General features: G+C 45.9%; 5 protein-coding genes across 6 annotated transcripts; 4 read left to right on the top strand and 1 right to left on the bottom strand.

Annotated features, from left to right (window-relative positions):
* Nucleotides 1–637: 637 nt before the first annotated feature.
* TrAFT101_006260 (uncharacterized protein) lies at nucleotides 638–3,471 on the top strand. Of its 2 annotated transcripts, XM_024900186.2 has the most exons (4): nucleotides 638–1,714; nucleotides 1,771–2,188; nucleotides 2,255–2,546; nucleotides 2,627–3,471. In XM_024900186.2, the coding sequence occupies exons 1-4, from the start codon at nucleotides 682–684 to the stop codon at nucleotides 2,969–2,971; spliced, it is 2,088 nt and encodes a 695-aa protein (XP_024760792.2). In that variant the 5' UTR covers nucleotides 638–681; the 3' UTR covers nucleotides 2,972–3,471. The 2 variants fall into 2 exon arrangements, with proteins under 2 accessions (XP_024760792.2, XP_065983813.1); XM_066127700.1 differs by having other exon boundaries at nucleotides 1,771–2,546.
* Nucleotides 3,472–3,543: 72 nt separating this feature from the next.
* Nucleotides 3,544–5,553, top strand: TrAFT101_006259 (uncharacterized protein). The gene has a single exon (XM_024908241.2). The coding sequence runs from the start codon at nucleotides 3,854–3,856 to the stop codon at nucleotides 5,345–5,347; it is 1,494 nt and encodes a 497-aa protein (XP_024760791.1). The 5' UTR covers nucleotides 3,544–3,853; the 3' UTR covers nucleotides 5,348–5,553.
* A 1,518-nt stretch (nucleotides 5,554–7,071) lies between these two features.
* TrAFT101_006258 (uncharacterized protein) lies at nucleotides 7,072–8,725 on the top strand. The gene is made up of 6 exons (XM_024908240.2): nucleotides 7,072–7,262; nucleotides 7,362–7,654; nucleotides 7,747–7,838; nucleotides 7,898–7,941; nucleotides 7,998–8,202; nucleotides 8,256–8,725. Exons 1-6 carry the CDS (start codon nucleotides 7,179–7,181, stop codon nucleotides 8,423–8,425), a joined length of 888 nt encoding a protein of 295 aa, XP_024760790.2. The 5' UTR covers nucleotides 7,072–7,178; the 3' UTR covers nucleotides 8,426–8,725.
* On the bottom strand, nucleotides 8,672–9,367 carry TrAFT101_006257 (uncharacterized protein; the record flags this gene model as incomplete). Its single annotated transcript, XM_024906559.2, has 4 exons — nucleotides 8,672–8,745; nucleotides 8,801–8,956; nucleotides 9,010–9,135; nucleotides 9,199–9,367. 4 exons carry the CDS (start codon nucleotides 9,365–9,367, stop codon nucleotides 8,672–8,674), a joined length of 525 nt encoding a protein of 174 aa, XP_024760789.1.
* Nucleotides 9,368–11,507: 2,140 nt separating this feature from the next.
* On the top strand, nucleotides 11,508–13,707 carry TrAFT101_006256 (uncharacterized protein). Its single transcript, XM_024910645.2, has 6 exons — nucleotides 11,508–11,874; nucleotides 11,964–12,704; nucleotides 12,756–12,852; nucleotides 12,915–13,177; nucleotides 13,248–13,531; nucleotides 13,587–13,707. Exons 1-6 carry the CDS (start codon nucleotides 11,537–11,539, stop codon nucleotides 13,649–13,651), a joined length of 1,788 nt encoding a protein of 595 aa, XP_024760788.2. The 5' UTR covers nucleotides 11,508–11,536; the 3' UTR covers nucleotides 13,652–13,707.
* The last annotated feature ends 116 nt before the right edge of the window (nucleotides 13,708–13,823 follow it).

Raw genomic sequence — 13,823 nt, 5'->3', positions numbered from 1 at the left:
CCGATACCCTTCCAGTAGGCTGATTAATACATACTTGGAAATGCGAGTCTGTTGCTTGCAAGCAAAACCCTCATTTTCTTATCAATACTCGGTGCTATACAACTAGGTCTTATTCGATTTTTCAAGACACAGGAACCAAGAAGAGGTAAAAGCGCTCGGTTCACGGAGCATACGTGCATATTATGTGTCGATTTATCAATGGTCTAGCCGCTCTACGATTTCGGTAGAGTACATTTAGGTCCATACGGACGAACAGTCATCACATGAATTTGATTAATTGGACTCTATAAAATGGAATTATATGAGGCACCTTCATATTAATCGTCTATACACCATTATTCACGGCACTGTGTTTGACTGTTGCTGGTTTGTCCGACTTGTATTGAACTTTATCGACCAGCCAGTAGCGCACCAATTTTGATGCATGCCAATCTCGCCCGTTGCATCAGCATCATGTTCCATCATCTCTCAATTCTTTAATGGCTTTTAAAATGGACATGTCTTATGGTTCAAGCGTCCATGTGCAGCTTCAATGCTCTAATTCAAGAGTTCCGTCATATGACCATCGAATCGCACATGACTAATCCACGGCGCCTCTCGGCCGACGAGCCGGCGACATCGCCGCTGGCCAGCATTTTCAGCTGGTCGTCTCATCTCCAGCCATCATGAATACCCACTGAAATGGACAACGAAGCGCCTCTACGCCGTCTCAACGGCCGTCTCCAGGCGTGCGACCAGTGCAGGGCGCGGAAAGTCGCCTGCGATCACGCGCGCCCGGTGTGCAGCAGATGCATCAAGCGAAACCAGGCCAGCGGATGCACCTACACGATTGGGTCGGTGCTTCAGCCACGAAGGCGCGTGCGGCAGCAAAAGACCAGGCCGACTAATCATTCCCTGGGCCAGGGCCAGGGCCAGGAGATGTCGCCAACACTGAGCCTCCGAAGCGGCAGAAGTGGAAGTGGAAGCGAAAGCGCAAATCTGAGCGCAGCCAGAAGCGCGACTGTGGATGTGAATGCGACTGCCAAGCCGAATGCATCGCCCAGCGCTGGCTTCTTTGGCTTCACCAGCCATACGGTTGTTTTTGAGGAGACAAAACGAAGCTTGAGTCGGCTCCAAGGCCAAGGGCCGGAGACACGCCTGCCACGGCCTGGTGTTGGTGGCCGGATGACTCCAAGACTCTCCTTTAACGAGCTGCCCCCCATAGTGCGCCATATGAGCATCTATGCTCTCGAGGCTCTACCAGGTCAGCCCAATGAGCAGATTGTATTTCACGAAAAGGATCCCGATGAAAAGCGTTGGTCACAAATTGTACTAGCTCGTATCACAAAGTCGGTTCAAGATTTGCTCAGAAAGAACCCAGATGGGTCTGGCCCTGACTTGGAGAGAGTCGCCGAAATACTGTGCAATAACTCTGCCCAACCCTTGAGAGATATAAATGACCCCAAGGAGTGGATGGATCAGTACTGTGGTGATAATCTTAGATGGGAGTCAATCGGCCTGATATGGGGAAACTTGGAGCGCCTTTCAGATACTATCAATTCTTTGCGGCCCAGCCACGTTGCCTGGATTCCTGGCAAGAGCGATAGGGAGCTGTCCAGAACACATCTCAGTTATTGCATTGATTTGGCACGGAATTTCACCGAGGGCAATGCTGTGCTTCTAGACCTTATGCGACGACGAACCACCCTTGTGTCTGTCTTGGATGGCGACGCTGGTAAGGCTTTCCTTTCCGATAATTGCTGAACTTTCATATTAATGCTGGCTTGATAGCTGCATCTTGTTGGTACTCTCATGGCGCGGCCGTATCTATGCTTACGTTCATGGGCTTGCATGCCCAAGTGGGAGAGATACCACACACGCCTACTCTGTGCTCTGAGCATAACCGGCGAATTGTTGCCCAAATCTTCAACCACGATAAGTTTAGTGTCGCATTCTCGGGGAGACCCCCGCTGCTTAATCGCCGGTACTGTATGACGCCTCTGCCGCTGGATCTTAGAGATGAGGATCTTGCAGATGAGGCAACCTTGCAGAAGGCGGTTCAAGAGCTAGATGAGCGTGGTTGGAATAAGAGTGGTGAAATGTATCCATTTACGCTTATTCGAGCTCGTCGCATAATGGCATCCATTTTGGAAGAAGTAATGGAGCTTGCCTTGGGCTGTACCGTCTGCACTACACTTGATGAACTGCGGTGTGTAACGGACATTTACTATCCTAGTCCACTCAGGTGAGTAGAATGGCTGACAGCATTGCGTAGAAACATACAGGTCAGACAGCTGGAAACACTTGCTGGGTTTCCAGCGTGTCTCAAATACGACCCGCAAGATTTATCAGATCCAAACCGAGACATCGAATGCGTTTACGCCAAGATATTAATTCGTCTAGGCCATCTACAGACCATGTTCTTCTTGGAGCGGCTTTTATGCATTAATGGCAGCTTGGATGAAGGCAACTTGCTCGTCTTGAGCTTCGAAATGCTCACATTGACGCTCACTCTGTGGACAAATAAAGATCAATTCGCAGCAATGCGTCGTAACTTTGAATGGCTTGTTAGTAACGCAATTTGTTTCATTTTATCTCTTGTATAGTCATTCCAAGCTTTATAGCCATTCACTAACCTTTTAACAAGCTCATGGCCCATGCTGCACCAGCGGGTGGCATCCTCTGCCTGGAACTACTCAATCCAAGCTTTAGTGGGAAACATCCCAGGGAAGAACGAATCACTCGCTCGAGCATCATACAAAATCTCAGTCTCTTAGTAGGTTTCCTCGATTGGGTGCGTCCGTCAGCACCGAATGGCGATTTGTGCATGGACTGCAAAGTCATTATACAGCGAGTGTTGGATCATACTTTGAATGGTAGCGTAAACGGCGACAGCCCTTGGGCAGCTCTGGCCTACGACTTCCCAGAGCCTTTAGATTTCAACTTTGAATTACTGGATACCTTTGACTGGCTGCACGCGGATTTTCAATAAGGGGCGACGGATACCGAAAATACGGTCGAAACACCTTTTCAGTTTTATCAACACATACACGGGCATGATGCAAGCGATACATTTTGAATATATTTAATCATATTAATAAATACACGCATAGCCAGAAACTCAAGTATTCGATTAAATTTCTACTAACGTGTACGGAGTAAATGAAATGAGGCATTAAATTTGCCTACAGAAAGCTACTTCATCTTTTCGCGCTTACACAAAGACTCCGCCGTGTGAACAAAGGAAAAGCGCAGCCAGAATAAATTCTATAAGAGCGAAAATCTATTGGTATACACATTAAGTGTACATCTCACGCAGGCTAGCGTTTACATGGAAGCCAAGTCTAAGACGGACCACGCTTCGGTCAATACATGTAATTGAAACCATTCAGCTCTTGGCGCATATTTTGCCGGTTGCCGAAAACACACGTTGCAGTTCTATTCATGACACATACAAAAATTCCTGAACCTATACATTTTCACCGGGGCGGTAACTAAAATTTGACTGTTCGGTTCCTGAATCGGTCGCAGATCGACCGCCATGGCCAATCTGAAGCCTTGATGTGAACACATGTAACATCACATCCCTGTCTTCGGTGCCGAAAGAATGCTAGAGGCATCCATTGTATCTTCCCCGCGTTTACGCTACATCAGTCGACCAATGCAGGCGAAGGGATTGTTAATAAGATGAAATTTTCTTGTATATCTACTGTTTACATGTTTTTAGGGGCTTCTGCAACGTGGAAGGGATTGCAAAATTTGTTGAGGATTCACATCCTAGTCGGCTGGAAATATCCATATATATACCGACTTGGGAGCCTTTAGCAGCATGGTAGCTTGCCCAGCAGGTTCCTGATCCCGCGCTGTTGACAAGATGAAGAAAAGCGGTGTCCTGGCAACTTTGCTTCCTCTGGTGGCTGCAGATAGCGATGCTGCCAACCCCCAGCTTCGGGTGGCTTTCCACGGGGACGATGGAATGATGGTCAGCTGGAATACGTTTAACCACGTTCCTCGTCCGAGTGTATTTTGGGGCAAATCGAAGGATCACCTCACTAACATTGCATCATCGGCGGTGTCTGTCACATATCCCACTTCTACGACGTACAACAACCACGTGTTGATTCAGGGACTGAAGCCAGATACCACATACTATTACCTACCAGCACAATTGAACGAAGATACGTGCTATGAGCCATTCAACTTCACCACCAGCCGAAGAGTCGGTGATAAGACGCCGTTTTCGGTCGCAGTTGTCGCGGACTTGGGAACTATGGGTTCTGAAGGACTATCTACGTCCGCCGGCAAGGGTGTTTCCAGTAACAATATTCTCAGGCCGGGTGAGAAGAACACCATTGATTCGCTCATCAGCAGCATGCCGGAATACGAGTTCTTGTGGCACGTTGGAGACTTTGCCTACGCCGACTACTGGTTGAAGGAGGAGATCCAGGGATATCTGCCCAATACCACCGTCGAGGAGGGATACAAGGTGTATGAATCCATCCTGAACGAATTTTATAACGAAATGATGCCGGTTACTGCTTCTCGTGCCTACATGGTTGGGCCCGGAAACCACGAAGCAAACTGTGACAATGGCGGCACCACTGACAAGGCTCACAACATTACATACGGCCTCAGCATCTGCATGCCGGGACAAACCAACTTTACTGGCTTCAAGAATCACTTCCGCATGCCCAGCGATGTTTCTCGAGGCACCGGTAACTTTTGGTATAGCTGGAACAGCGGCATGGCTCATTTCATCCAGCTTGATACCGAAACTGACCTTGGCCACGGCTTTATCGGCCCGGATGAGATTGGAGGCACAGAAGGCGAAGGTGCTAGCCCTGTTAACAGCAAGATGAATGCTCAGGTCAACTGGCTGGAAGCTGACTTGAAGGCCGTCGACCGCAGAAAAACTCCCTGGGTCATTGTTGGAGGCCATCGCCCTTGGTATCTCAGCTACAAGAATGTCACCAGCACCATTTGCTGGAGCTGCAAGGACGTTTTCGAGCCACTATTCATCAAGTATGACGTGGATCTCGTCTTAACTGGCCACGCTCACATTTATGAGCGTCAGGCTCCCATTGCAGAGGGTAAGATTGATCCCAGGGAATTGAACAACCCAACCTCACCTTGGTACATCACCAACGGCGCCGCTGGTCACTACGATGGATTGGACACATTGCAGAGCCCTAGACAGCAGTTTAGCCGATTTTCGCTCGATACGAACAATGCGACTTATGGATGGAGCAAGCTAACGTTCCACAATTCCACGCATTTGACGCACGAGTTTGTTGCCAGTAATAACAATACTGTGCTCGACTCAGCGACTCTGTACAAGAGCCACAAGTGTGAGTGGCTGGAGAGATAGGCACATGTATATCGGCACCGCAAATGATGATCTGAGCAGGGATATTGAGAGCTACAGAAGACATTTATAGGAGACTGAGAAGTATATGCATAGGACACCTATAAAAGGAGACGTTAATGAGATAAAATAGTAATATAATATATGCATTCAATTCGTAGGGCCGCATCAATATAACTAAAGCAACAAAGATGATACATGGATAAGAAGCAATTCCTCATTCTATAAAATGCCCTGCACAATTAGCCATTCTAATTTGATAGGTTTGTTCTAACAGCGTAATCATCAATATGTTATCCACACTTACCCAACTAAATTATACTAAACTAACTGTTGACTCACAAGTGTTGTTGTCTTGATGGCAATGTTTCATCACATCTTGACATCAGCACACTCTTGCGTCGAACTTTGTTGCATCCTGCAACCTCATGTTAGTTGCGGGTTAAAGTGCGGAAACCGCTCCATATCAGAAGCTCCCCTCAGTTCTCCACATGCTGCCAATCTTTCATTAAGATGAATTTGAATGAGTGGTCAATGCTAATGTCCTAAAGCCGCGGTGATAAGTTCCCCTCCTTGCCCAAGGGAGGACAAAAACAAAGGAACCGCAAGATAAATATGTACGTACAACGCTATAGCATGAACGCATATAGCATTGATTAAACCCTGGTATTGTATGTGTATAATCTTAGCCTATGTGCTCATAACCTCGCATTCCCCGTTTTTCTGTCACCTGCTCCTTGCGTTGGTTTCGTCATCTGAGACAAAAGTCCAAATACTCGTATACGCTAGTGATATAAATTTAGAATTTATACGTGCCTAGTTTGGAAGCTAAGCTTGGGTAGATACGACTCTTTGCAAGACGTTTTGCCACAAAGATGTAAGACTACCTATATCTCACGCTTCGTCATATCACAGCCGTGCAGCGGCTTATCGGCGGTTGTCAATAGGCGTTACTTGGAGAAGTCACTCCCGGAGTATTCTGCATATAGGCTTTGAATAACTTGCGTTCCTGATTTTCTGTGTACACACATCTTTGTGCCCCCCTTTTTTCCGCTCTCTCTTCTTGGTCTGTCCCACGTGAAGCTCGCACTCGCGTGTTGATCTCCAATACTTGTCATATTTTTTCGGATCCCCGCACTAGCTACTTGGTACTAGCTTGAGGAAAAAATGGGCCTGGTTTTTGTGTTACTATTCCTGTTTATCAATTATACTAATGTCCTTAATATCCCTTTGTAGCAATACCTCAAAAGGGAACTTATTTTCTGACGCTGCTGCCTCGTTATATCATTGGGTTAAATTGAGTAGCTACTTATTATTTGGACCAATGCCAGTAGCACTAATCTTCTTTAGAGCCCTTTTCAACTATATCTCTAGCTACATGTAAGCTTAAGATTATCATGACTCAAGATCTCTTCTACCCAGGCGCCTCGGATTCGGAAATGTCTTTGACAACCTTGAAATGGCGAGCGGGAACAATGTCTCTTGCTTCACAAATAACAAGTCACCCCGTTGTGAATACAACCCACTGTTTGGCGACCAAGTCATGAAGTTGCAATTTGCAAGCCCCGCTGTTTGGCTACAAAGTCACGAAGCACGAGATGCAACGCACTTGTTATGCGAATGACGTTACCGAGATGATGGTGGGATGGCGCAGCCCAACGCCCGCCCTACACAACCTTAAGCTTTGATGGATAACTCGGCGTTACAGTGATTTACTGTATAACAGTATTTAAATGAAAGCAATCTCCCGCTATTCGACTTTTTTTTTCCCCAATGTCCCCTAACTCTCCTCTAGAATCCTCTCAACCAACAGCATCTAGAGATACTCAGCAAGATGGATTTTCAACACTTCGCACCGCAAATCGATAAGCTTCCTCAACGCTCACGGAAGGATGTCGTCAATGTAATGTTTTGGAATGTCAGTTGCCTCCACCTTTTATCATCCAAGCATCAACGGTACTGGCGTCAGTGATGAGCAAAGATCAAATGTCAGACGCTAACAACAGATTCCTCACAGGCTATCCGCGACAGCTTCACCCTTTCAACATGGCTCGCAATCGGAGCCGTTGTCCAGGGACTCTTGGTTGTTTTTGTCCGGCCAACGTTTGCGGTTGCACCGGCAGCACTCGTTTTACTGTATAGGCTATCGCGCACGATGCTTCAAAGTTTCGGCGTTCTCCGCAACCCTCTAATGGATGAGATTCTCATGGGCAAGTTCTCTGTGCAGATTGGAGATGAGCATGGTAACGCGCCTACCGACTCAGCACAACAGCAAGTGGCGGTCATTATGCTAGGCGCAAGGTCAAATCAGTATGTTATCCCGTCTGAGCTCTTTATACATGTCCATTCTTTTCCATTTTGGATATTTTATCGCAATCTTCGCTGACATGGCATCACTACAGCCCCTTGGGCATATTTGGGCCTGGGTTTAAACAGATTGGAGACTATTTTGGAGCAATGATTGATAGGCTTAACGCGGATGAGGATAGCGGGTGTGAGTTTCCAACTTACAATAGCAGTATAAGCGTGTCTAGATGCTAAAGTGATACCTAGTTCTTGGATCGTCAACTTACATATGCAATGGCGAGCGACTCACGGTAAGCAGTTCAGGCCAACTCGTGAGAGAATTTTTGACCGATACATAGTTCTCAAGGCCAACGGCGTTATGACATGCTGCTACTTCCGAACCGTAGAGGATATCCATCGGTTTGCTCATGCGCCGCTCCACCGCGAAGCCTGGGATTGGTGGAATAACATCACTGCCACTCACCCACATTTATGTATCATGCACGAACTGTACGATGCGCCAAAGAAGGGTTGGGAGAACATTTTCGTCAACTACCATCGCACTGGCATTGGTATGTACAAAAGTCCACAAATGACGATGGCGCTGAACTAACCATTATGGCAGCAAATATAAAAGAGCCTGTGATCATCAATGGAAGAGAATATCAGCCCATCGCTAACGCATCTCGAGGGCCTTTGGCTACACAAAAGGGACGATTGGCACAGCCTAAACTAGGAGCCTATACTGGAAAGCAAGACCTCGAAAAGCAAGACTTCGTCAATGCTAAATACTAAGTATTCCGTCATCATTCTACACTATAATTGGAACTTGGTACGCTTCTACACTTAGGTTTTCAGTATGAGCAATATCAAAAAGCCGCTTTTGCAGCTTTTCATCATCTTAGTCATAAGAAGAGTCGTTATATAGCTATTTACATGCCCATTAAGTACATGAACAATGAAAATTTATTTACATTGACATAAATGTTTATGTCATGTCAAGGCATTAAATAAATAACCCCGGCCAAATCTTTCATTAATCTAGCAAGAAGCCTGGTTGCCTTCGTAGATGTTACCGGTGTTGCAAGTGCTGGGTGGGACGAACAAAGGAGTGGCTATTCCACGTTAGCTTAAAGAGTCGCGTAAAATCTTGCAAGTATGAATACGTACTGTCGACCTCGAGATCACTCGCCGGTTGTCTAACAATAGAGTACTGGCCTCCAGATGTGAGATTATCCTCGCAATCAACCTGAGCATCACCGCCACCCTGAGAGTTGGAGCCGGTCCAGATATCAATGTGAGCCTGGCCGTTGTTCCAGTCCGACTCTGTCATCCACTAATCAGCAAGAATCCTTAAGCGAAAATTCCTCATGTCTTACCGCATTGAGTGCAGTCATCCTCGTGACGACCGTACTTCTTCAAGAGAGGAATGTACACAGTCTCACAAATGTCGAGCTCACTTTCGGCAGTAGCGATAGTGATGGGATCGTCAAAGCTTCCGCTACCTATTATATAGGTTCATTATTAGACAATTTTATAAGTTAAACCAGGATGGAGTTGTTACTGACCTCCAGCGACGAAGTTACGGCCGCCACAGTCGTAAGCAGTGCCAGCTCCAGGAGGAGAGTTGTCGGGCCAGCCATAGAATGTTACCTCGACGTTGCTGAAAATGCTGCATGAAGCAGCGACACCGACGAGGGCAGCGCCCGCAGTAGCAAGAGTTGCGACAGACTTCATGATGTCGAGTTTAATTGTACGTATTGTACATATATCAAGTATGAAAGCAGATGTAGGTCGTTGATGGACCAAGCAAAGAAACAAGCTCGGCTCTTGAAGATCTCTTTATATTCTCAACAGCGTATACTCTTTACATTTTTACCCCTGGTTATTTGGGGATTCTCCATAACAGGCCTGTTGTAGGTGTAAACAACTAATCCAAACAAAGTAAGTCGTTTCTCGATCTCCCCAGAATCGTGAAGATCATTCCCACGACAAGGAGGTCAATAGCCTTGCTCAAGTCTAACTATGTAACTGTGGATCAACGAAGCTGCCAACACGGCTACTACGTAGCATGCTGTAGTACCTCTCGGATTTGCAGCCGAAAACACAGCTCCTGAAATTTCGTTTCTCACCTACTAGACTATGCATGCAGTAAGAAAAATACGAAGCCGGACCGAGAAGGGAAAGGTCGTTTCCAGAAATACTTTGAAGAGCAAGTCCTTTCCAATCGCATTTAGAAAGATAATGCCCTATGCCCAACCTGTGCCTGGCGTCCCCAGAATGCTGCCATTTACAGAGTGCCGATATTGCCGTGCTTCCACGCTCACCGACGTAACATCGGGCTCTCGCGCTGGACCTTGTTGGCGCTGATCGAAATATCGCATGGGCCGAGTGAGATACAGCTTACGGGTAGCCTATTCAGCTTCTCTCAGTATACTAGTCGGGTTTGAATTCGTAAATTCTCTTCACATTATTTTTACTCAAAATAGACTTCGCATTCTTACCCAAAATAGTCTTCGCAATATTCTTATTCAAAACAAGCTTCGCATGATTCTTACCCAAAATAGACCATTAGATGCATCAAAAAGCCCAAACAAACACACGCTAAGGATGTAAGCTGAGGCCAAGGCCGAATGGCACATATATAAGCGTGCGTATACCTGCCAGGATGTGAAGAGCTATATTAAAGATGATGAAGGAGAAAACAAAAATACGAAAGTAAATAATGCCACATTTAAAAGTCTCTCTACGCTAATTCATATTAATATATTGTATATTACTCCGATTATTTTTGTTCAAGCAGCAGTCCCTCGTAATTGAAGATAAATGCAAGTCCCGCCCTTGGTCTTCGTAAGAGTCTACGTGACTCTGGTACGAAGTATTGAAGAAATATTCTATTTTTGATTGGTTCTTCTCTAATGTATAATTTGAGTGCTGAAAATGCTACTCTTCAAGTATAGTATACAGACTGATAAAAATGGAATTGAAGCCATGAGGTGTATTCTGCATCACTGGTCTAAGGATAGAAGAATATAGATCACAGAGCCCGCTCGCCAGCCATTACGCTATCGCATGATGTAGCCTTTTCATCTCCCTTCTGGATGAAAAGGCTTCTTGTTTTCCTCTTTTGAACACTCAGTACGACTCACATTTATAAATCACATTTGCCCCCAGCCGTTCTACCAACGGATAGTGAAAGAGAGAAGCCTACCAACAGACGAAGCTTTGCTTACTTATAATGTTACCATAATTCATGACGATGATGTTCATGGCCAGTTTCTTGATTATAATATGATTGCACCGTAAGTGATCTGCAGCCGCCGTTCCCATTTCTTTTCTTTTCTTTCCTTTTCTTTCTTTCTTTCTCGCCCATGTTTCTAATATTTGCGATGCAGCCGCCATCCCTATGCTTTGAGCCCCGAAGGCCAGCCTTTGCAAAAAGAGCCGCGGAAGGAAATTGTGGGGGGAATTTCAAGAGATCGATCCTCAGATTCTAGTCTCTGTACGGAGTACATGATCGAGTGAATAGAGCCACTTTGTAGACGCGTGCTCGGACCGATGAAAATGATGCTTCCAGTCTAGTCAGTACCGCTATAGTCAATGTGGTATCGACCGAATAAACAGCAGACTTACTATACAGTGTAGTCATAATACGTCATGGGTGAAGTTTATTCCTATATTGAGATCGAGACTATGGACTGTCCGGGCAAGTTAAAGTGGATACAGCCTCAGGTCAGATGAGCTTTCGCCAGACTTGGTAATATGAGATTTGGCCCAGATTCAAGCTAAAGAGTCAAGTCAATGACGCTGTCCCTGTATAATCTCTACGAGTAATTAAAATCATTCTTCATTTTAACATTACTTGTATGTGGCAGATATTTGTATCAAGCAATACGAAATTCCTCCATGAATAACTTGTACATGTACTCTGGCCATGCTGCAACTGCGCTTAACAAACGAATCATGCGGTGCTTACGTGATTCTAATTCCGAGAATAGTCTTGAGCCTTTCCACCTCACAATTCTCGCCGTTGTTAAGTATGGAGTGTGGATCTTGACGTTGGTTTTCATCTCACTACGTTTTTGGTTTCGAAAGTATACGAGGCTGCTAGGGGCTGGGATTCTTACGCGAACAATGTCTGCCCAGAGAGAAATGCCTGGCCTCGCGCCAAATGCATGCGCCTCTTGCAAGATGAGAAAGCGACGATGCGACAAGAAACTTCCAAGTTGTCTAGAGTGTGCAAAGTAAGCAAAGTTGAAAATCCAAAGGATCAATCAACAAACAGTGAAAATAACGTCATTCTCCAGAAGGTTGACGCTAATGCAAGGCACAGGAAAAGAAGGCGCTGCGATTACGATTATGGCAAAAGGGGTTCACTGTTGGCCTCTGAACAGTCAGATTCGTTTCATGAAGACGACATCTCACCTCGGGCTATAGCCTCTGCATCTTACAAATATGCACTTCCTTCTTCCAACTTATCAGCTTTGTTTTTTCTTGATCCATCCGTCTTTCACAACCATAATATCGATGTTCCCAAGCCGTTAGCCAGGCTGCCTAGCTATATTACGGGACAGCTCGGCCGCAGTCAGCAACATGAAGAAATCGGCAGTCGCTTCTTTAATACAATTCATGCCTGGCTGCCCATGGTATCTCGAAAACGATTTTATGAGGATTTATACATACATTCTGAAAACCTCGGCGCCTCTGTCGACTTGGCGTTTTTACTCATGGGCATGAAGCTGGTGACATGGCAGCCAGCTTCAGAAGACGACGTCTTTCCAGAGAAGCAGACAGCTCGAACCACAACATACCTTGAGACGAAGAGGTTTGGCTTCGAGCTCGAGGCGTCCGGGATTTTCTCTCTTCGAGTCCTCCAAGGGCTGCTTCTTGTGGCGTTATATGAAGTTGGACATGCAATTTATCCCGCCGCGTTCATGTCTATAGCAGCGTGTGTTCGATATGCACAAGCACTGGGGATACAGCCAGGAGGGCTGCAGAGACTAAAACTACCGTTAACGTGGGTAGAAGAGGAAGAACGGAAGAGGGTATGGTGGGCAGCGTTTCTACTTGATCGGTAAGTACAGTCATTCAATGTAGTCCCTTATGGTTATCTAATTCAGACTAGATTTGTTAGCTTGAGCTGTCCCGGGTGTCCATCTACAATTGATGAGCCAGAGCCGGAAGATCCCCTACCGACGGATGATGCGCTTTGGGACGAGGGCGTATGTACATGTATTTTCGGTGCGAGCAGTACCTGATGAGATCTCTAACGTATATTTCTTAGGTCAAGAAAGTGCCCTATTCGCCGCTATTGAAAAATCCAGTCAACATCGATTTCGGAAGATTTGCAGTATTAATACAGGCCTTTGTCCTCATGTCAAAAGTGCAACGACTCACGTCCTCTTCACGAGACATCCCACCAAATCTACTAAAAGAAGAGGCGCAACGGCTAGAACGAGCGATTAAAGCGCTGTATTATTTCGGAAGAATAGAACGCAAGCCGGAAACCGGGCTGCCGAGTTCTGAACTTCATTCTGTGACTCAGATGTGAGTAGCCATATCCTCGGGCGATTTCTCATATATCAGCCATCGTGACAACTAATCACGTCAATAAAAGTTCCTTAATAGCAATATATACCCGCTCAGCTATTCCGATTGAGATGCCAGACAAGTTCATAGAATCGCTTGCTGATACTCTGGACGCCCCCGACTATGAGGACCTTGCCACGGCTGCTCAGCGCGGAAAAGATGAGATTTCTCTTTTTTTAATCCAGCTGATATACCAGACTTCCGTTATACTTCTGAAAGTCGAAAACCACCAAGATGGAGATGGGAGCGTTACAAGAGTAGAGAAGCTCAAGAGCGCCTTATTATGGCTAGACAAGAGGTGGAAGCTAGCTGGTAAGCTGCTGAACCGAGGCAATTTGTAACAAGAAGAAAACTAAAAATCGAATAGGTGTTTTTTATCAAGCGTTAGAAGCTCAGCAAATTGCGTTGTCGAGAGGACTTCAGCGGGCTTAATTAACTAATAATAGTACGATCGCTGCATTATACCGACGGACTTTGTTGTCCACTCGCCTCATGCTTCGTAAACTGAGTCCTATCGTATGAGCAGTGTTTTTCTGACGTCACGTATCAAGTAGTAGCGTCTTCAACTTGCCAGAGATAGCCGGACATACGAACATGTTACAAG

This window comes from Trichoderma asperellum, chromosome 3, assembly GCF_020647865.1.
Source record: "Trichoderma asperellum chromosome 3, complete sequence".
Lineage (NCBI taxonomy): Eukaryota > Fungi > Ascomycota > Sordariomycetes > Hypocreales > Hypocreaceae > Trichoderma > Trichoderma asperellum.
This window is presented reverse-complemented; position numbering and strand designations above follow the sequence as displayed.